The sequence below is a fragment of the Mizuhopecten yessoensis genome, unplaced genomic scaffold, assembly GCF_002113885.1.
Source record: "Mizuhopecten yessoensis strain PY_sf001 unplaced genomic scaffold, ASM211388v2 scaffold3819, whole genome shotgun sequence".
In the NCBI taxonomy this organism is placed as follows: Eukaryota; Metazoa; Mollusca; class Bivalvia; order Pectinida; family Pectinidae; genus Mizuhopecten; species Mizuhopecten yessoensis.
The window spans coordinates 1031558-1053259 of NW_018405235.1; the positions used below are offsets into that span (position 1 = coordinate 1031558).

Below are 21702 nucleotides of genomic sequence, written 5' to 3' on the forward strand. Positions count from 1 at the left end.
ATCGGGCATTAAACCTGATCAGGGTGATATGAGTAACAATGTGAAATAAAAACTGTTTACTTCGAAACCAGAACTAAGGGACACATTTCTATAAAACATACAAAATGTTTCCCTAATATATATTTATTAATTGGACAACTTGATAGAGACTACTGGTCAAAATATTGAATCTATAAACAGAGCTGTGAAATTGTTAGATGACTCACTACGTGTAGCACGAGACTGTAATGACTGTAAACAAAGACCAACTATTGTCTGGTATGGTCTGTATGAATTCGCGCCGCTTATCGGAAAAAAAATATTGTTTTCAAACAACGTATTAAAAGGATGACCGAAAAATCATCATCTAAAGTGTGCGACGGAGAAATTTGAGCATTTGGCAGAGCCTTGGGTGACACATCCCTTGGGTTTGAGATTTGTCAAACAATCCAGGCAGGGAAAGATTCTACTGTTGACATTTTAAGTGACATTATAGAAGAAAAATTACTAAAATCTCGTTAATCATACAAGTACCGCCTCTAGGAAGGGCTTAGTTTCCGGATCATTAAAGGGATGACAATTTTGAATGTACCACAAACCGTAGTCCGAATTATTCTGACATTTTATCAACTTTTTATAAATCGGTCTGTCGTCGATTAACGTCAGAACTCCGGCTTTCTATAATATGCGGGTAATAAGCGACCCGCGCCTGGGTCGCTCATCAAACTGATATGTTAGAAACAAATCGTCACTTTCACACACATGTCACACAGGGATCGAAAGATCTATTCTTTATGCACAAGATGAACATAAATTACATGCCACAAACAACCAATACAATCGCTAAAAACATATTTTTTCAAACTTACTCTGTTTAACTTATTCTGAATACTACTTATCTGTGATCACATTTATTGCTTTTCATATACATGTATTAACACTATTTTATATATATTTATTGTTTCAAAAGGGTCATATCCCGGGGGCCTTTGTAGGTAGGGAACTCCCAATCACTTCGAAATCTGGGATATGGATACTTTCTTTTTCTGTGATAATTGTTTCTACTTTTTATTGATACATATGATTATCTCCCTTTACTTGTAATATAATATATCATTGGTATTTGATATATGTTTGTCGTAATGATAGCTCTCAAGAGCTAATGTTCATTGTTTACATGTTTGCGACTTTAAATAAATTTTCTTGTATCCTGTATCTTGTCAGGAATACAGATACGTTTGAACTTCGTGGAGAAGTGACGAAGAGGTAGTTTGCCCTGAGTATATGGACAACTACCATCCTTTCACCATCCACCTGTGGTCACGTGGGATGCTGAGTTATTGTGCCTAATATTGAACACCTTGAGTTTCAAGTTCAAGTTTTTAATGTCCGAATGCAATACAGCATATAGGTTAATGTATACATAGCACACAAAACATATTTCAATTTTCAAGATGGCGGAGGACAATTCCATATTAGCATTTATCACATAAAAGAGAATACATACTTCAGCAACATTACTGCACGAGGGTTTTTCTTTTGGCGGTAGCATATTTTAAATAAATACCCAATCTACGTAACGTTTTAATATTTTTACATGATAATAATTCAATTAATGTATACACACTGGGGCATCGGAAGTAATATTGTTTAATATATGTGTTTCTCAGTATAGAATAAGCAGGACAAATAAGAATAAAATGTATCTCATCTTCTATATCATTTTTGTCGCAAGCTAAACATATTCTTTGACCTCTCGAAACCCACTATAACGTCCAGATTCGATGTTAAGGGAATGCGCCTGCATGCCATACTGACTCAATACTTGTATGGTTATACACAACATATAAGATAAAGCGGAAATAATTCTAGAACTCGCTTATTAAAATTTAGATTCTAAAGTATAATAAATCTACACTTTGGCTCTTCTTTGGCGCTACTCACCATTTAATCTTAACATAATAGAAACTAGAAACATAATGCAATATCACCTGCATGTATCTTATAAATTGCACCATTATCGAAAAACCAATCTTATACCAAATTATCCAATAATAGTGTGATCTTAATAAAAGCGAAGAATAATTATTATCTGAATGGGGAAAAGAATTCCCTTGAATTCTAATGGCCAAATGAATGAAATTATACTTGCATACATGAGTGAGAGCCCCAAGAAGATAACAGTTGTAAAATGATGATGTATGTACATTATGTTTGAGACTGAAAAAAGGAAATAAAATGTAATAGTATAACGACCCTATATAGCTATGTCAATAAAAAGTAAAATCAAGGACAAAAAGTTTTTCTGCACCGTTCTCAGTATTTATAACTTCCGAAATAAGTACAGTTAAGATATACCATCATGTCATACAAACAAACCTTATAGGTATCTTGTACATATAAGCTAGGTAACCGAATAATATATATATATATAAAAATAAATTTATCCTGAGCATATATATAGTACTTTTCTTCTGCATGTCTAAGAAAGGTATACTAGCTACACATGGCTTCTGAGCTTAACATATCACAACCCATGATGTCCTTATGTATCTAGTATAGCAATTAGAGAACCAGCGTCCTAAAGTCTGAATAACATGGTCCTCTACACCAGATGCTGCAGCTGTGGTAGCAGCCCCTATCCTGAAGGAATGCCCATTGTAACGTTTATCACCTAGACCTAATCTGTGTAAAATCTGGCGCAGATAGTCAAGAAACTTGTCTCAATTTAATGCACCAGACTTGTAACTGTCGCTGAATAAAGGGGTGTTAGGAGTCGCACCCGCCTTAAGACGCAAGTTGTAAAGCTTGTACATAGTCATAACTGGATTAACTGAGCTGTTTTCATGAATGGTAATTGTTACCCCTCGCTGAAAAAAGTCACATTTAGATTTCCTTAAGGTGAATGTATAGTAGGAGTTATCTGGAGCTATAGTAATGTCTTTCATATAAACACAACCCTGGTCGTCAGCTTTATTCCTCACAGTAAGTTCACCACATCTTAAGAAGCCAAAGAAAGCCATTTGACACATACACGTGAGCTGTAAGTCCATGTACGGTGAGAAAACTCCTTTCTTTAGGATTGAACACATGTCTTTGAGTATATCAAACGTAATGGGTAGACGTTTAGCTGTAATATGTTTACACTGCTTTTTAATACCTCTCAGAATATAAGCTAACTGTGTAGAGTTCACCATTGGGTCACCAAGTCCTGCTTTTATATAAAAGTACTTGATATAGATTCACCTGGATGGTAGCGGCACTGAGCTTTAGCATCTCGTGACAATGTGTAACAAAGTACACTAACAGTTCCTCTAAAATCTTGGGCAGGGAACCTGGTGAAAATATCACACCATATAAGGTAGCAAATGACAGAAAGCACTGTAGACCTGCTGAATACACAGCCTGAGTGTTCTTCGCCAGAGAAGCTTTCCACAGATTGTCAACCTTGTGCTTTATTACATCATCAAATCTCCCTATGGGAAGGCATGCAGTTGGTGTAGGATCTGCCTGAGGTGCAAGTCTTCGAAATTTCTGCATCTGCCAACGAGATAAAGCATCAGCAATACAATTTGTCACACCCGGAATATGTCTTGCATGAACTACAAAATTATGACTAGATGCATGCCAAGTTAAACGTCTCATGAGTTTCATGATAATAGGAACTTTAGACCGACCTTTCCTGATAACGTCAACTACGGCTGCATTGTCACAATTGAATAAAACACGTTTCCTAATTCAGGAATGACCCCATAAAACACATACCATCACAATTGGGTACAGTTCGTAGAATGCCATTGATACTCTCTCATTAGTCAGGTCTGGAAAATTTCCCTGGAACCATTTGTTGTTATAATAACCTGCAAAGGACTGTTCAGTGGAGTCTGTAAAAAGCTGTAAATCTGCTGCTGATGTTATATCATCGTCTAAGAAAAAAGAAACACCATTCCATCCTTGGAGAAACATATGCCACATACTGAGATCTACTCTACACTCTGCACTTATCTTTACATGATGATGAAGTTCTTTCACTGTTGTAGAAAGGGCAATAAGGTATGACACGAATGAACGACCAGGTACGATGATTCTGGCAGCACAATTAAAATGTCCCAACAAACTCAGTAACTCACGTTTGGTACACGATTTCCTAGTATGAAAAGAGTCCATTATCTCCATGATCCGAACACGTTTTTCGTATGGCAACCTAGCCTCCATCTTATCAGAGTCCAGATAAATGCCTAAGTATTCTAAATCTGTTGTCGGTCCCACAGTCTTGTGTGTAGCTAGTGGAATACCGAGATTTTGAAAGATACTTAAAAAGGTCTCCATGATGACTGGTGCGTTGTCTTGTGGCCTGCAGGTGACAATGAGAAAATCGTCCAATAAATGGAGAACATTCTTAATGTTGTAATTGTGCTCTGCTAACCAACAAATGGCTTGCGATAGTTGGTCAAAAATCTTTGGACTAGATCTGCTACCAAATAAAAGTCGAGTATAAAGTAGTAAAAATTGTTCCACCAAATACCATGAAAAGGCCACAGGGAGGGGTGTATGGGGATGAGTTTGAACGCATCCGAAATGTCCGTTTTTTCCCATCTGCCTTGACCCATAGTCTTTATCACTTGTATAGCTTTGTCGATAGTTACGTACTGTAGGGAATACTCGTATTTGTCAATCAATTCGTTTAAACTCGGATTTTCTTCGTCGTTGTGAGGTGCAGACAAATCAACTATAAGACGTTTCTTCTTCGAGTATTTTCCTTCGTCTACTCCTATGGGATTAATGCGGTAATGTTTGAAAGGGATGTCTGTATATGGCCCTTGAAGAAATCCCTTTTCCAATTCTTTATTAACCAATGTAGTAGTAGCTTGTTGCTGAGATCTAGCCGACAAAAGATTTCGACATTCAATCGAGTTAGTAGGTAACTGTTTAATTCCCGTCATGAAACCATCTTTTAGGCCCGAAAGAAGATAATGCTTGAATTTAACATCTGGATGTGAAATTAACTCTTGATTCTTAAAGTTCAATGTCGATGGGTGTATTGAGCTGACAAGTGTTTCGATGGCTCTCCTCGCACGACTTTACATATGTCCCGCCCCCTGTTCTTGACGGGGGCCCAGTCCATTTTTTGTCATTTGCATGGGGCAATACACTTTAGAGTGGTCCTTTTTGCATGTCACACAAATATGTATATTGTTACAGCGGACATTCTGACACCCTCTGTCGCTGTTGAAGTTGTTGCAAATTTATTTGCCCTGATGGAACATTCGATATCTTCCATGCACATCTGTGGGGGAATCAGCGTATCTGTTCAAGCTGTTTGAAGATTTGGTTGCATTGGTAGTCGTATTTGGACAGAAGTTGGTAGTGTGTGCTGTACAGCTGACAGCTGTTTGGTTTGAGGTTAGAAAAGATATTGCAGAATAAAGTGTTGTTCCTAATTGACCGATCCACAAGAATATTCTGGTATCTCAAATGCGCTACAGCTCTTTTGGCGAATTGGCAGTGGTACTCATAAAACCCTTTCCCATGGTATCGGGTGGCCATATCGAGAATGTCCCTTTCGTAGAGGTCCATTTCTACTCTCCTAGATGGATACACTGAGCATAGGATGTTTTTATAATGCCGAATGCCTGAATAAACTCAGCGATGGTGAGTGACCTAGTTAATCTTGGGTCTTGTTTCTCTGACGTTGTAGAGAGGCAATTGAAATAAGGAATTAAGGGGCAGGCTAAATTTATATCCTTACCCTCAAAGATCAGTTCCTGATTGTCGGAGATATTGTCTCAATGAAAGGAAAAGATTCCACCGCATATCCGTATGTAGTCCTCACGTACGGTGTTTGCTGCTCTGAAGCTGGCGTCGCTCCGGTCTCGTTATTCAACGCTGTCATCGCCGTCTGAATGGTGAAATGTTGTGATTCCGCCAGCTGCGCTTCGCTTCCCGCCGCTGCTGACACCGTCCGGGTGTGTAAAGCGGCATGGTTTATTCCTGATACTGTGGTAGTTGATGAAGGAATGGCAGGCGATAATAAAGCATTTATCTTTGATGTAAGCTGATCCATGTTCGCTTTTAAGGCCACGGTGTTCGTTAACGAATGCAACAAGTTTACTAATCCGCCATTGTTGTTGTCATGTGAGGCATTGTGGGATGCCGCAACCTGTGGAGTAGAGCTAGGCACATCTACCGTGACGTCACCAGTACTATTATTGCTTTCGTATTCTGGCCTTGTCGCTTGGTTGAACATTTTAACCAGTTCTGAATGCCTTGTATTTGTAGGTGGATTTATTCCTTTTTTGTTCAGTTCTTCCCTTAATTTAGCCACGAGCCAATTATCCGGCCGGGTAGGATCATATGGAGTACGTCGTGTAGTACGACGCTTTGGCACCATGTCTCCGATGCTACAGATTTGAACACACACTTGCAAGGATTGCAAAAACAACAAACCCCTGGAACGTACACTAGTAGTCTGTAGAAAAACACTCCCGGGAATAGCCGTTCATGATCACTGAAAAACGCAAGTTCAAGCGCACACGAGATTAATTCCACGTGTTTCGCGAAATGTAAACAAAGATGAAGATGCTGTCTCGTAATCCAAATACACGTTGCAATAAGGCTGTAAGTCTACATAAAGTTCCAAAGAAGGGTCCAAAAGATCACTGTCATATTATTCAATCGTGGTCAAAGTATAATTCGAATATCCAATGAAGTAGGTAAAAAGTATAAGTTGTCAAACTTTCTGAAAAACTTCCTGTCTTCTGCCTCTAACAATTTCTACTCTAATGCTTGTACCTGCTTCTCACTGGTCAATTTTGGCACGTGTATATTCTACTTAAATATAGTAACAGATCTATATATATATATATCTCATACAGTACGTTTATATGTCCCCTACTCCCTAACCCACATTATAGTATCTATATTACTGAAGACATGATGGAAGGGCCTTGCATTCATGTTGTGTATAAACTCAGATTAAATAAAATGTTCATGCAATAGAAGTAGAGGCTTTATTAAATAGAATTGAATAGTAAAAGTATCGACATTATGTCTATAAAAGCACCACGTAATTCTTGAATAAATACGGTATGCAGACGTTGGGTATACATTTCCACAAAGTGTTTTTCAATCTGAATATATTTAACCTCCCAGATATGATTAAATAATGTTTAACATGATAAACCCAGTTAAGTTCACAATTAGGCTTTTTGAAATTAAGCTCAAATCGTGCATCATAACATGCTTTTAGTACACAGTTATTTGTATTCAAATTATTTATCCAATATTTCATAATAGCTACTTTGGGCTTTATATGTAAAGAATATCTCCCTGTTTCAAAATAAACCATAGATCTATTGACTGTTTTCAGTAACGTTTAATTAATCTTTAAGAAAGAGAAGATGGACTTTTTCAATTTGCGATGATAAACAATTACCCCATACCTCATACCCATAGTTCAGTATGCATGTCACACATGTATAAAACAAAGATAATTTAGTTTCAGTGTTAAGGATCAAATCTTTCATTCTTCTCTTTAAAAGGTAAAAAGCTTTCTACCTGAGATACCAATGCATTTTGTGCTACGGTGAATCTTCTGTTATAATATAAAACTAATTCTAAATAACAAAATGTGTCCATTTTCTCAACTGATTTTGCCATTAAACGTCCAATTTTTAACAGGTAGGATTCTTTTACTTTTTCTAAAAACAACAATTTGTTTATCATAATTTTTTAACAGTTAAATTCCATTTATCAGTGTAGCATTGCAGATAATCTACTGAAGATTGTTAACATCTTCCGAAAACAAAACTGTGTCATCGGCATACATTACCATAAATAGGTTAATCAATTGTAATTCATAACCCTGACAATCAAGATCACCCGTAGTACGACCGTTAAGAATCTGAATTCCCGTTGACTTACATAACTATAGCAGACTACGTCCAAAAGTATTAATTTGTAGGTCCTCTGAGTTACGCGTAACGTCACATGGTTCCTGAGGGTAAGAAATAAAACCAAGTTGACGTTGGACACTTTCGTGTAACGCTATGGTTCTCTACCAGTTCGACAGTTAAGGTCCCTATTACAAATACTCTACCTAGGGCACTATAATTAGGGGATAGTACGTTGTTTTTCCTGTCTATACGGGCGATTAGAACATGAAATTTGGTACAAATGTACTACGCTAATGTGTTTAGCAACATTGTATTTCATTGTACAAAAGTAAGTAGTAAAGTACTCTGTGACTTGAACTGTCGACGTGTCATGATGCAGCGGACTGATCAATCAGAAAGAAGCTTACAAAAATCGGTCATTTGGCCCCGCCCATACCAGTTGGCGAGAGCTCGATCTGAATGTTGATGAGGCGGAATATTTTAATTGTTCGTGGACGACCTGTTACCAAAGTTTATACGACACATTTGGATTGAAATTGATTAAATTCTTATTTTTTCATGTCAGTATGCATGCCAATCTGTGCGTATCGACAAAATCGGCAATTAGCTAAGATTTGTGAAGAGTTTTGTGTAAATATTCATACGACACATGTGATATGTTGTATTTGATTTCGGATCTAACTACATGTAGATACCTTCACACGGATGGAACGAACGTTTTAGTAATTAAATGAGGTAGGAACAAGGAATGTTTACTTTATACATTTTTAATTTATTCAACAAATAAATTTCATCGGTCGGTCCTTTCTGTTCTGTTTTCTGCTATCCTTATCAACGGGATTTCGCTAAGAGGCGAGCTTGACGCCATACTGTTTTGGTTAGAAACGGGGCGTGGCTTAAGTGCGATGGGAGGAGCTTAACATGATTGATCATGATTCTATCGCAGATTATAACATGGTCCGTATCCAATCAAAACACGCGTTGCAAACGAATCGTGTTAGAATTACCAATATGGTTATCCAGTAGCCGAAAAAAGTCCTATTGGTACAAAGTTCGACAGTCGATTTACTTTCCATGAAATACTCGGGCTGGAATATAAACATAAGCTTTCGATCGATGTAAGCGGTTATCAAGCAAATCCATTACTTGGTAAACAGCGTTAAATTCACAATGAAGTAAAATTAACTTAACGTTGTATTTATGTTGTCAATAAAGTCTATCACAGTACAACACATATACAGTTAAGATACGCGAACGTAAAGTAGAGGTGGTCAATACTCCGCTACATTTTGGTGTAGCGCCCCAACTTGGTCCGGCAGTTTGGACAATTGTGGACGACGTCCTTGCAGCTATCCATGAAAAATGGGATGAGGAAACATCCAAGCACGCCTCTGAAAATATCAACAAGATAGCACGCAGTTAGGTGACTGTTACAAACATTATGTATTTTACAATAAGTATGAAAAAGTTTTTCATATTGTTAATCACTCTCGGTGGCCCGGATGGTAGATCTCAGGGGGTCTTAATTTGGAAGGAAGCTGAAGTACACGTAAGGGAAATGTAAATAAGGAAATGAGGAATCCGTTACGTGTGGGAAAAAACAAGTTGCTCAGATGTGTGAAAAACGAGAAGGTCAGACATGACACCCTGCTGCATGTTAACATGTCTCATTACGTGAATTCTGTTTTATTTTGACTTGTGTGATATACAAACAATACGCCATTACCAAGTGACGTCACATATTCTACGGTTGAGATACAACTTAAGTGTGCGTTGCATACAGCGCGGCAATAAATATATGTACATCGATACATTTTCGTAGTGCATGAACAATGTGTACGTCCGCGTAATAAAAAAGCGCTGTATCGGCGACCACAGACACAGCTATACGTGTCGAATTGTTTGTTTTGCCTTCCATTTTAACGTTACTTAATTCAGCCATATGACCAAAGTGCATGCTGATACAGTAAATCCTTAATACAATACCCCTTGATCAATTAACCACCGAGCTTACCGCCAACAATACCCCTCGATCAACTAACCACCGAGCTTACCGCCAACAACCCTCCTCGATCAACTAACCACCGAGCTTACCGCCAACAACACCCCTCGATCAATTAACCACCGAGCTTACCGCCAACAAAACCCCTCGATCAACTAGCCACCGAGTTTACCGCCAACAACACTCCTCGATCAATTAACCACCTAGCTTACCGCCAACAACACTCCTCGATCAATTAACCCCCGAGCTTACCGCCAACAATACCCCTCGATCATCTAACCACCGAGTTTACCGCCAACAATACCCCTTGATCAATTAACCACCGAGCTTACCCCCAACAATACCCCTCGATCAACTAACCACCGAGCTTACCGCCAACATAACCTCTCGATCAACTAGCCACCGAGCTTACCGCCAACAACACACCTCCATCAACTAACCACCGAGCTTACCGCCAACAAAACCCCTCGATCAACTAGCCACCGAGCTTACCGCCAACAACACACCTCCATCAACTAACCACCGAGCTTACCGCCAACAAACCCTCTCGATCAACTAGCCACCGAGCTTACCGCCACCAAAACCCCTCGATCAACTACCACCGAGCTTACCGCCAACAAAACCTCTCGATCAACTAGCCACCGAGCTTACCGCCAACAACACTCCTCGATCAACTAACCACCGAGCTTACCGCCAACAAAACCTCTCGATCAACTAGCCACCGAGTTTACTGCCAACAACACCCCTCGATCAACTAACCACCGAGTTTACCGCCAACAACACTCCTCGATCAACTAGCCACCAAGCTTACCGCCAACAACACCCCTCGATCAACTAACCACCGAGTTTACCGCCAACAACACTCCTCGATCAACTAGCCACCGAGCTTACCGCCAACAACACCCCTCGATCAACTAACCACCGAGCTTACCGCCAACAAAACCTCTCGATCAACTAACCACCGAGCTTACCGCCAACAACACCCCTCGATCAACTAACCACCATTAAGGCATCACGTGATTTTGTTTTGGTTTCGGTACCCAGAGACAAATGACAGATGTAAAATGAGCAGAGACGATACATAACATCACTTCATGTAATGTCATTTCGTCGATTGCTGTCATAACAGAATCGTCAAACCTAAATTGGATATCGGTCATGATATAATAAAATTCGTAGTTCATTGGAATTTAAGGTGATGATATTAACCACTTCATCATGTATAATGGCGAAGAAGAGTTCCACTAGAATCGTTTGGACAGGGAGTAATCCCATTTTTATGTAAAAGATGAGGCAACCAAAAACGAAGTGGTTTTTTTTTACTTAGAGTAACTTCCCCTGTCCATCAACTGGACACTATTTCTTATCCTTTGCAATTTTAATCCCAAGATGGCCAAGTCGATGACGCGAAGGCTTTGTAATATGAAAGTGCTAAGTACGACTGCTACTTTTTTGTTTACTTTTTTATTTTTCAAGCATTCGAATTTCGAACAACTGATATTCTGTTGGATGCACGGCAACATGTGTTTTTATGGAACACTCTTTTGAAAAGGCTTAAACAAATACATGTAGTTCCCAATGGTTTAAAAGGTATTCTTATTCATTGTTACTTGAGAGTTCCCATTACTTTAACATTGTTAACGTAGCCTATCTTACCCGAGAAGAGCGATGATGACACAGCAGATGATCGTGTTGACACCTGGTACAAAGGTCATCACAGTCACGATGTCTTGGCTACAGTTCGGACACTGCATTCGCTGTGGGGTGTCACGGAACGATTTGACGATAGGAGGTCCCGCGACAGGTGCGCTCGTTACAACAACCATGCCAGGCTGCCCAACCGTCTGCATCATCTGTGGCTGCTGGCCTGGAAAATTAATCAGGACTCACAATGAACAGCATATTCTAGTTTGTTTTACACTTATTGGGTAATAGAGTCGTAGACAAACCCACAGGGACTTGACACGTTCCTATGACCCAGTCAATAATATGTGATCTGGTGGTCGGACCATGGGGTATTTTTTCCATTCTAGGTCATTGGAAAGTGTCAAGTCCCTGTGCTCAGAGGAGCTATTCTTACTACAGAACAGACGGGAAGTATCAAAGTGGACAGATATGTGCCAAAACATGTAATAAGACACAATGTTTCAGCAAATGTCACAAGCGACAGGTGTTCTATGAAACTGTATTCCATTTGTTCAGCTTTTGACTTTCCCATTCCAATAATATTTCGCTTTTGTAGATTAAAACAGAGATGCCTTTTAACGACAACTTCTACAATAATAGTACATCCCAGTGTGCTAGTTCAAGGTCAGAGGCATTGAAAAAGTCTCTGAGTTCCTAAGTATCATCTGTGGCTAAATCCGACATGACGATAAGACACAGTGAAAACAAAGCTGGTCCCGATACTGATCCCTGCGGTATTCCGTGTATAACTTAAAGTATGTATAAATATATACGAAACAAAACATCGAAGACTAACGTTTGCTAGTTCTGTCGCCCATCTTGGGCTCTTCAGACTTTTTTTCTTCAGGGGAAGAGCCACAAGATGGGCGAAAGTACTAGGAAAATTTAGTGTTCGGTGTTTTGTTTTGTTTGTATTTATACTGTCACATGTACATTTAAATTTGTTTACCGCTACATATATAACTATTTAATGCTAAATGAGTGAATTGATGACAAGGAGGTTCATTTCAGTTACAGGCTCGAATCAGCAACCGAGTTGCTTTCTTGTGATTCTTGCCACATATTTGCTTCGTTTAAGGGTTTGGGTTTTATTTTGTTTAACGTCCTACCAACAGCTTAGGTTATTTAAGGACGATTGTTTGAGGGACTTTGTTTAACGTCTTATTAACAACTTAGGTCGTAGAGAAAAAGTCTGAACAGTTCAGGTTGATTAACTAACTAACTTCAAACTATCATGGAAGTGATACATATATTTGTTGCGATTAAAACAGAAACAAAAGCCGTTGTGAACAATGGCGGTCGCGAGGTCCAGTGGATATACGCGCCAGTAAAATATAAAGTTACGACTCATCTAAAAGTAAAATTTGAAAAATTGTCGTTGAATACCAAGCGAACGACAAATGATAAAAGATATAAAACAAATGAAGAGAATGGAGTCGAATAATTTCACAATTTATTTTTAACATAATTTATATAATTCCTTGTCCTCAGTTACTCCAGAATAGGCGCCCGCCTATTTTTACAGGACGTGCACCTGACTTAACCGACAAAGCTGTGTCGTTCATACATGTATATGAAAGAGCAATCTTGAATTAATTCACCCGTTGGTGGTCATTGCAACCGATGCGGTGTGGATGTTAACTATACTTCTCCGGGTGATAGTATGCCATATCGCCCTCTCATGAATGTACTCTTCATACAAGTATGGTTGTTGGTTTAGACCTACCCAAATATTTAATTTATAACTGACTTAATTTCAAAATTGATTTGTTTGTTTTGGCCGACAAAAACCTGTTTCAGTAATCGTCTTATTGTATTTGTGGCATTTTCCCAAAGTATTACTTATCTACGGTATATAGATATTCAACTTATATTGTTTGCATGAAAGTCAGTAACAACTGCCCGCTAACAACAACTGTGTGTTAGGTCGAACGCTTAACTTTAACAGGCGGGTTGTGTAATCCTGTATTGACGAGAGCATTTTAACGGAGCCGATTTAATTTCAGATCAATGTATATACCTCGGAACGTTGTCATTGCCTCCGGCAGCCGTTATTGTTGGACATTACAATTAGAGTGGACCTGTTCAACTTATAGGGTTTAATTTGCTTTCTCCTCGGCTTAATGGAATCACAATCGATATATAGTTTCAAAATCGATCGCACACATTCAGGCCTTTCCGACAGACTCAGAAAACTACAAAACTTTCCCTAAATATCAAGAAATATTTAGTTCTCAGAATCATGCAAAGAATCAAGTCACTCCGAACATTTCACGCCAAATATCCGGTTTAACAAATATCCGGTATATCAAATATTCGGAATTCATGAATTATGCAAAACTGTACCTTCTTTAATATTATCTGACCGTCCTTATTATTTTTTCCAACCCCTTCTTTTTTGTCATTTTTGAAGAAAGGGCGATCTCTATATAACATAAGTATACATCAAGAGAGCACAAATAACATTTTCGACTGACCTACCATACCTGTATGGGCATGTAAGTGGAAACGCAACTATTTATATGATCGGCACGAAAAAGAATGATCGAAAAAAGGGCACATCAGTCATTGAATTTGTGTTTCCAACGAGTTAACCATCCTGATAACCGGGGACTGCCGTATACAAATGTAGCATCCGAATAAACGAACGTATAACATCGGAATTAAAGGTGTTTTACTTACTGTACACATTGAGTTTCCGCATTAACGAATTCCTACTGTACACTTGTATAATCCGGATTACGTGGTTCTACTGTACCGTGCAGTATCCGGATTATTGAGGTTAATGTTGTAGTTTCAAATTCCATCCCCCGCGAAATCGTTAAAAATATCCTCCACGGGACAACATTCTGCTATAAGATAATCGGATGACGTTCGTCTCTACGCTGAAAGTAAACGTCGATTGGTTTTACTGAATTAAGTGTCCTGTTAACAGTTAGGGTCATATAATGACATTAAAATGCACGTGTCCATATCCAGCTACCGTAAAAATCATCCAAAAAGCATTTGCCTTGCTACATGAAATATAGCAACGTATATTTGAGATCCAACCGACCTCGTCTACAACAGTTACGATAGTTAAAATCGTGTTAAGTATAAATTGGTGTTGTAAGCTAAAAGGTAGATGAAGAGTTTTTCCAATCACGATACCATTTAGTGTATGATTTGTACGTTTATGTACGTCAACGAAATGGTAAAGACAGACGAGAGGAGCATGTTATCAGCGCGGGTAACATCTCATACGGTATCGTTTAACTGCAGATGATGACACATTATTTAGAAACAACAATACGCATGTGTTTATCTTTGTACACCAACAAAAAGTATACACGCTTATAGATGATTCAATAAATATACGCGTCTTTTCGGTACCGTCGACATAAAATTTCAAACACGAGCTCTCCGCATAACAGAAATATTGATTCGTTATTTTTTGGAATGATCTCGATAGTTTTTGTTTCATATGTCCATTTGAAACAAAGAGCTGGAAGTGGAAAACACGTTCATTTTTAGATGGTGACTACTCCGTTTTATGCGGGTTTTCACTGTTTCATAAGTGCTTGTAAACAAAGATGTGATATTTCCCCTATCAAACCTCTACATGACTTCTAATTATCATCAATAGACAATTATTACCTGGGTTGTATCCGACCTGTTGTTGCATGCCTGGGTATGGTTGTTGTTGCATGCCTGGGTATGGTTGTTGTTGTTGTTGCATGCCTGGGTATGGTTGTTGTTGTTGTTGTTGTTGAGCCATCTCAGAATATTAAAAAAGACACGTCCGTCCGAGAGCCAATACCACTGCCGAGTTAGACGTATTTAGTTTTATTCAGTATGATATGTCCGGACTTGACCAGTGACCGCTACACATGCACGTTTAGGCTGTGGTCAATACTGACCTACTAGGGTGCCGTCGGCATTTAATATGCCTATTGACCTACAACTAAATGTTCTAAAGAACAAATATTTACCAGCGTTCTTTAGCAACACTCAACAGTATGTGCTACCAGTGTTTTACCACTACTTTGTCTATTGCGTATATTGAAATTACTGGTCCGGCCCGGGGGTGGGGGCTATTGTTTTATGGTCTATAATCAATTCCTAATTATCAAATGCATTTTTTTTTTATATTGAGTGTCACATATCGACATACAATAAGCTTGTGTTATCATAGTATTGTAATAATTTAAAGTATCACAAGCTCAAACAGCACATTTAATTACAGTTTGACATGTTGATATCCAGCCGTTATACATTGTACTAACTGGTGATACACTGGTACAAGTAATTAACACGTGTGTTGATTTCTGTTTAAAACACACACACCATCCCGCCAAAAAAATGAAATAAATAAATAAAAAATAACCCAACACAATCCAGACACGATCCCATCCCACCCCACCCCACCTCTTCATTCACTCATACACAGTAATAGGTGTCCGTCTGTTATGGCTTAGACCGAGGAGCTTAGCTGTGTTTGGCATAGATTCCTGCAAATCTATACACAAAATATAAGAAATCTTGCAAGGTATTCTATTCTTAGATACGAATTGTTTTTAATTTTTATCCAGTATTAATGAGCTGTTAAATCGTAATATGAACTTTAATTAGCAGTTTCTGCAACACCACCTGAGCTATATATGAGATACCGCCCAATGAGTGTGTGGGGCCTGTACGCCCGCACTCTAACATCAGAAACGACTGACGTGTTTATCCTAGTTTCACACTGCTGAGCCCTAGGATCAAACAGTAATAACGATACACATGTATTTCCCCTTTGAGCAGAGGATTAGTTATATCAACTTATCACCGCCTTATTTACATGATAGCATTCAACAAGGCAAACATACCATATTATACAATTATTATATTTTACTTAAAACCTGTTGCTGGATTTGATGAAAAGTTGCACGCGCTTGAATACTTCTGTATTAGTATCTACGGAAAGATTTTAATTTGCCTGACTATTTCATTTATAAAAGTGTTCCTTCAGTTTCAAAATACAAGACTAGTTTTGCCTTTATATTTCCCCCCATTTATTTCCTAACTTAGCCATACATTATTAAGTAATTTCCAGAGTTTAAGAGCTCTGATATCATTCACCCTAAGTTGCAGCCACTGTCCCCACACAAGGCTTTGACATCGTGCATTCTTACAGTCCTCGATGTTTTCTTTATTTAATTAATTCTGTACTTTGATTTGTCTCCTTCCTCCCTATAACTCTATTCACTGTCAGTGAGAGACGAGCACGTTCATCTTTTTATATATTGTTTAAACCCCCTCACTTGTTGTATAACATATATATTGTATTAATCCTATATATTATGTATAGCATGTACATATCATGTATCTATCATAAGTGTAATCATATATCTCATTCCCATACAGACATTTCACAATACCATCATCCTCGAAATCCAGAGGTTACAGGCCTGCTATACAAACTTTATGAAATTGACTTGAACTCGAAAGTATGGAAATTACTGAAAGGAATGTATACTGGTGTCAAAAGTTGCATTATTTTTAATGAATTACAATCAAGATGGGGTACCCATGGAGAGAGGTATTTTACAAGGGAGCGCATTATCTGCGAAAAATGTATTTAGTTTTTATTAGAATGTTGTTGAAAAATATTGAACAGAGTGGCAACGGATCAATGATGATTGACATTAGAGTTAATATACCCACTCAAGCTGATGATAAATGCCTCGTAAGCAATAAATATACTGATTTGTAATATATGCTACGGATGTGTGAAGATTATAGTAAAAAATGGAGATTTTTGTTTTCTACCAACAAAAGTAAGATTATGTATTTTAATAAGAACAAAAAAGTGAAATGTGCTACTAGTTTTTATTTATATGATTATATTATACCGGAAGTTGAAGATATTGTTCACGTTGGTATCATGTTAAATAATAAATTCCAAACATATGAACGTACAATGCGTGCTTGTAGCAAATTAAAAAGTGGTACAATGAGTTAAATTAAGAGTGGTGCACATCATAGCTGGTAACTCCAGCTACTGCCGGAAAACGTATTAAACGTATATGCGTCTGCACTATATGGTTATGAGTTATGTGTTTTATCAAAGAAAGAATTACTTATGTTAGAGAGAGCGCAAAGATTTATTTTAAAATCAATTTTAAAATCAATTCAAGGTTTTAGCAACAGAACAGGTACTGATATGTGCTGTGGATTGATTGGATGGACATCCATAGAAAGCTATATAGATACAAGAAACTTGTTGGTTTTGGAAGGTTGTGTTATTTAGATAAAAAATACCATGTCATCAGGTATATTATTAAGAAGACTATACGCATCATTGCTGAACAGATCTGGTGACCATTTTGGACTTTTAAATAATATTTTGAGAATTTTTAAAAAGTACAATTTTTATAATATGTTGAACAAGTATGTTCGAACGAGTGTGCTAAAAAGGCAATGGAAAATAATTGTGAATAAATCTGTGTTGTTGAAAGAGGAACATGAATGGAAAGAACGAATGTCAAATGATAGTGATTTTAACAGATTTGTAATGGTTCATAATATATTGCAACCACATATACTATGGAAACTGGCAATGAAATTCACGGAGTTTAAAGATTCCATATAATATGTTACGAAATTAATAGTTAATATTCGTACTGGTAAAGCCAAAGAGCTATGTCATAGATGTGGTATTATTTACCAAGATATATTAACTTATATTGTATTAAAGCGTAGCTGTGCCTGAGTGCTCTATCGCAAACATTAGTGATACTGGTACACTGCTGAGTGCGTACATACACTCTCTGACAGATCACGAATTAATTCATATTTTAATTGGAGACAAATACTAACGAATTAAATGTATTAGACATGAATGAATTTAGATTGAAATCATTAGCAGCTGTCGAAAAGATGCACAAATTATACTATCGGTAGTGTGTAGATATAATCTCACACCCTGATAAAGATTAATACAAATAAAATGAAAATAGAAAATAATATAAATGTTTAATATGATATGTATGTATAACATCATCATATATTCACTTATTAATGGTATTTATTGAATGTATGACTTCAATGTAATTAAGTGTGTATATGTCATGTATGTTATTTGGTGCTTATGTGTATTCAATATGATTTTTTGTAATGTAAATATGTGCATATTATGCTGTTAAAATGTAATCTTCAAATTGGAGAAAATAAAGAGAATAATAATAATTATCAACAAGGTGGTGCACACCGAGGCTTCAATTTTGCTATGACATATATATTCCAGGGGTGTAGTGAGCGTAAGTGAGCGTGGACATTTTGGTATCCATGGCAACTACTTACAAGCCATAAAATCCTTGTACCATGATATGAAGGATATTAAGAATGTCCTGAGTTTTGAAGATGATGATAAGTGGCAGTTGTCTTTGTGGGATGACACAAACAATGTAAATGGTAATAAACTGCGTACATATAGAACTTACAAGTATGAGCCTGTCACTAGCGATTATGTAAAATCTGTACATCTCAAATGTAAAAGATTTTTTTATTTAACTTTATATGTGGTTCCTTGTCCCTAGGCATGCCCGACCTGTGATTCCTGTCAATAATAGGTTATGCAAATTGTGCAAAATGATGCAGAAAACGAGTATCATTTTTTAATGGAATGTATATTTTATGATGATCTTAGATCAGTAATTTTAACGAAAGTAAACAACGTATATAATTTTTTCAATGATATGAACAAATGTGAACAGTTCATATATGTGATGTGTGAACCAGTTCTCGAAAAGACACCAGCTACCCAACTTTCTCTTATGTGTTGGAGAAGAACTATGTTTCTCCCATATTAAATTATGTATTATAATTAGATGTGCAGGTATCGGGTGGGGGATATATAATTTGTCGGTAGGGATGGGCCCAACCACTTCTGTATATCTCTTTCCCTGTTGGGGTACATGGTATTATATATATATGGAAATTATAATCCTGCTACAAATAAAATGTTATCAAGCACAACTGTTTTTACAAAAACTGGTTAACAACATTACATGTTTGAAGATAGTTTTAAAAGTAAATAGTGTGATTATTCTTTTAACGTGTCTAATAAGTCATTTTGGCTAGACACATTTTATATTCAAAGGTATACATGTATTGTGATTTTATGAATGCTATGTGTTTGACACGAAACTGAAATATTTGAACTTGAACTTGATATCGAGGATGCAATACCATGTAACCCACCACTTATCAATATGGATATACTTTTCCTCTTCTATAAAGTAAACTGCGACGTATCGCCATTTGTTGATCACGTATTCGTTATAGGGTTTCAATGGTTTCCATTCAATTTGTTACGCTCCTCTTCCGTGATTGATTCAAATCTCTAAATCATTTGTATTGTGTTGCATTACTTACCTTGATTCAACGAAAGTCCATCGGTCATACACAATTTGATGAACATGGTAAAAAAAACCAAGAAGATATTTCATTTGAGGTAATGTAAATAATGAAACAATTTAAAGGTAATTATTTCCACACCGAGTCTGTAAGTCTCGTGTCGAGAAAAACAAGTTTAAGTTGATGATGTGAACTCCAACTGGAGAAAGGCTAATTAACAGTGTTTAGCAAAGTCATGTCAACTTTGCCATTTCAAAATTAAAAAATATCTAAATCCGTAAAAATAAATATTGTTTAAATATTGATTTCCATGTTGAAATCTTATTCTGTATATATGGACAATTTCATAAAACCTTCGATTTCCTCTAAATACACAATTCGAGTTAGTACAGTAGCATGAAAAATGTTATTTGAAAATAAAAACTTTATTCGGCCTTACTGCTATTCAATGCCATCTGTTTCATACACATTGTAAAAGTTAGTTATATGCCGATATAACTACAGAAATTGAAACAGAGTCAGTCTCTATTAGGAGGGGCTAGCTGTTATACGAACGTTATTGATCTAGAGAACGCTAGGCCTGTTTGTTTTTAAATTTCTAAACCGTCAAACAGCACGTGGAAATCGGTCGACTGTATTTCCAGAGTGATTTACAGGCTCATTGTTCTGCTAAAACTCTTTAGAGCGAGTATTTGTTGGAGAAGCCTATTAATTATAAGCCTCTTACGTCTTATGGAGACCGTAGGTAAGTATACAATGTATACCTTTGTTTAACTGTTATAACTCACATCTGATTGACCTATTCACATTCTTTATTTCGTCTTGAGCATATACATCTCATCGATTCAAAGGAACATTTCATAATGTACATTCAAAATCAGCACAGGCTGTAAGATACAATCAGCATATGGAATTTATAATTTAAATACAGGTGTTTTTATGAAATAAGAGCTTGCAAATCAAGTTAGTTAGAAGCCAACAGAGTAGAACGTAGTAAACATGCATGATATATCAATTTACCCAGGTTAGATAATTCTTCGATATTAACGGTTGATAATAATTTGATTAATTTATAGACAGAGGGATTAACACGATAATGTAATTTCATATATTTACTTCGTAGTTCGCTGAAGGAGGGGCATTTTAGAATGAAGTGGAATTCGTCTTCTATATCATTTTTACAGAAAGGACAAAGTCTTAATTTATGAGGAATTTTTCCATGCCTTCCAGTTTCTATTAAAAGATTGTGTGAAGACAGTCGTATTTTGACAATTGCTTTTTTGTACTATACAGGAATAGGCTTACTTAAGTAAGGTTGAAGGCAGGCATGATCAATAACATGTTGATACACTTAGACGAGGCGGAGAAAAACGTCTCACAGTCTTGTTTTAAAATATCTAACAATCTCTGTTTTGCTAAAACCAAAAAATGATGTGTATTAAAGCTACCCTGTGCTTGCCAGTACTCCGACATACCAATAGAACAGAGTTCTTGTTTAACAGAAGCCACCCAATTTTTACAATGTGGGTTCGATTCACACTCATTGTACATATCTTGATAACATGTATTTAAAATACAGTTGCCAGAAGTCAATAGTTTATACCAGTACTTTAAAATTCTAATTTTCCTCGAAATGATAAGAGGACGGTTACCTGGGCACGGCGATTGATGACAGGTAAACAGTAATCATATACATGTAACCGTTATTTTAGACACAAGGTATACATGTACGTACATGTATATATACGTACGTCAATA

At 37.0% G+C, this 21702-nt stretch overlaps 1 protein-coding gene and 1 pseudogene across 2 annotated transcripts; both read right to left on the reverse strand.

Annotated features, from left to right (window-relative positions):
• Positions 1–1395: 1395 nt before the first annotated feature.
• LOC110448068 lies at positions 1396–8521 on the reverse strand (annotated as a pseudogene).
• A 104-nt stretch (positions 8522–8625) lies between these two features.
• Positions 8626–15458, reverse strand: LOC110448093 (lipopolysaccharide-induced tumor necrosis factor-alpha factor homolog). Of its 2 annotated transcripts, XM_021494147.1 has the most exons (4): positions 15199–15285; positions 14245–14447; positions 11533–11743; positions 8626–9265 (listed from the first exon to the last, which is right to left on the reverse strand). In XM_021494147.1, exons 2-4 carry the CDS (start codon positions 14264–14266, stop codon positions 9157–9159), a joined length of 342 nt encoding a protein of 113 aa, XP_021349822.1. In that variant the 5' UTR covers positions 14267–14447; positions 15199–15285; the 3' UTR covers positions 8626–9156. The 2 variants fall into 2 exon arrangements, with proteins under 2 accessions (XP_021349822.1, XP_021349821.1); XM_021494146.1 differs by lacking the exon at positions 14245–14447 and having other exon boundaries at positions 15199–15458.
• Positions 15459–21702: the final 6244 nt, after the last annotated feature.